At 72.1% G+C, this 1,691-nt stretch overlaps 1 protein-coding gene across 1 annotated transcript in view; it reads right to left on the reverse strand.

Moving 5' to 3' along the window:
- Nucleotides 1–1,345, reverse strand: part of MNEG_11756 (hypothetical protein) — a gene marked incomplete at both ends in the record, with an annotated part of 4,483 nt that extends 3,138 nt beyond the window's left edge. The window contains 3 exons of the mRNA XM_014039774.1: nt 78–167; nt 450–663; nt 913–1,345. Coding sequence (XP_013895228.1) covers nt 78–167; nt 450–663; nt 913–1,345 — 737 coding nt within the window. The remainder of the gene's footprint in view (nt 1–77; nt 168–449; nt 664–912) is intronic.
- Nucleotides 1,346–1,691: the final 346 nt, after the last annotated feature.

The following is a 1,691-nucleotide window of genomic DNA, read 5'->3' on the forward strand; positions in this document are numbered from 1 at the left end:
CCGCCAGGTCGAGCAGCAGCGGCAGGCGGCCCTGCGGCGCCAGCAGCTGCGCGACCAAGGGGGGCGCCTCCTCGCACCAGGCGGCCAGGAGCCGCAGCAGCGAGCAGGCCGCGGCGCGGCCGGCGGCGTCGCCGCGGCGCGCAGATTCCGACAGCTGCTGGGTCAGCCTGTCGAGAGGTGGGCGGCAAGGTAGGGGCGGGGTGGGGGGGTGCTGCGGCTTGCAAGGTGGTGGTGAACAGATTGGTGAGGCAGGGTGAGGCGACGGGCGCAATCGGTGGTGACGGAAGAACCCCACCAAGGGGCGCCTGGCATGCAGGAAAAGCGTTAGCCACCAGATGGCTCAGGCTGTGGGAGGGGAGCGGGCCGGCGGAGCCTCCGCTCCACCCCCAACACAACTCCGCGCTGACAGCACAGCACCAAGCAACCCAAGCGCCCCAAACGCCACTCACACGTCCGTCAGTGCGTCCCCGCCGCCCAGCGCCGCCGCCGCACGCTCCTTCGCCGCGGGGTTGCCGCCGACAATGGCCGCCAGCACGCACGCGCCCCGCTGCACGCCCGCCGCGGCCGCAGGCTGCTGCTGCTGGTGCTGCTGCTGCGCGCCCCCCGCCCCGCTGACCGCGCTCCAGAGCTCCTCCCCAAAGGGGTCTCGCCCCGGGCCGCGCCCTGCCGGCGTTGATTCGAGGTGGCGGCATGTGAGGCCATCCATTCCCGGGAATGACAAGCAGAGCTGAGGGCACACATGTTTCGCCTGCTCGTCATGTCTCCCCCTAAACTGCAGGTATAGAACACCAACACGCGTCCAGTCGCACATGTCACGGCGCCCTCGGCCCAAGCAATAGTTGAAATTTTTCCGGGTTGCAACCCGGCAGCGCTTGACAGCCAGCAGACCGCAGCCGCGCCCACAACGCGCACCCTGCACCGCCAGCGTGGACGCGAGCGCCACCTGGCCCTCAGGATTGCCGCGGCAGAAGCAGGCGATGACGTGCGCTGCCGCAGCCGCCTCCCGCGGCGACTCAGCCAGCAGCGCCACCCTCAGCGCGGCGTGCAGCGCCGGCAGCTGCTGCGTCCGCTGCTGCTGCTGCTGCTTCTGGGCCCCGGGCGAACCCCAGAGGGACTGCGCCCCCGCAGGCGCGTAGCCGGCGCGGCGTGGGGAGGCGGGCGGGCCGCCGTTTGCGGCGACGGGCGGGGGGGCTGCGGGGGCGGGGACGCTGACGCAACAGCGATTGAGGTACTCCTGATTGGCGGGGTGGCCAGCCACCAGGTCACCCAGGCACAGCAGGGCCTGGGCAGGGTACGAGGAAGACAGGGGAAACAAGGGGGGACCAGTGAGGTGAGGGTCCCGCATAGGCTATCAGGCCGCGTTTTGCTGAAGGGCGTTGCGCCCGCAGGCGTCTGCAACAAGGGTGCGGGGCGGTCAACCCTGCAGGTGCGCGATCTTGACCGCCACCGACACGGTGTTGACTCCGTGAGCGCCCTCATGACCCTGCAGGCCATACCCCGAGGCACGCACCTGCGCCCGCACAGCTGAGGACGGCACCCCGCCGCCATCCAGGGTCAGCGCCAGCAGCGAGTCCGCCAGCCCCGCAGCCCCCAGCGCGCCTTGCGCGGCCGCCCGCGCCGCAGACTGCTGCGCGCGCGCCGCCTCGTCGGCGCCGCAGGGCGCCGCCAGCAGCAACCGCGCGGTCTCCAGC

The sequence above is a fragment of the Monoraphidium neglectum genome (assembly GCF_000611645.1).
Source record: "Monoraphidium neglectum strain SAG 48.87 unplaced genomic scaffold scaffold02891, whole genome shotgun sequence".
Classification (NCBI taxonomy): Eukaryota; Viridiplantae; Chlorophyta; class Chlorophyceae; order Sphaeropleales; family Selenastraceae; genus Monoraphidium; species Monoraphidium neglectum.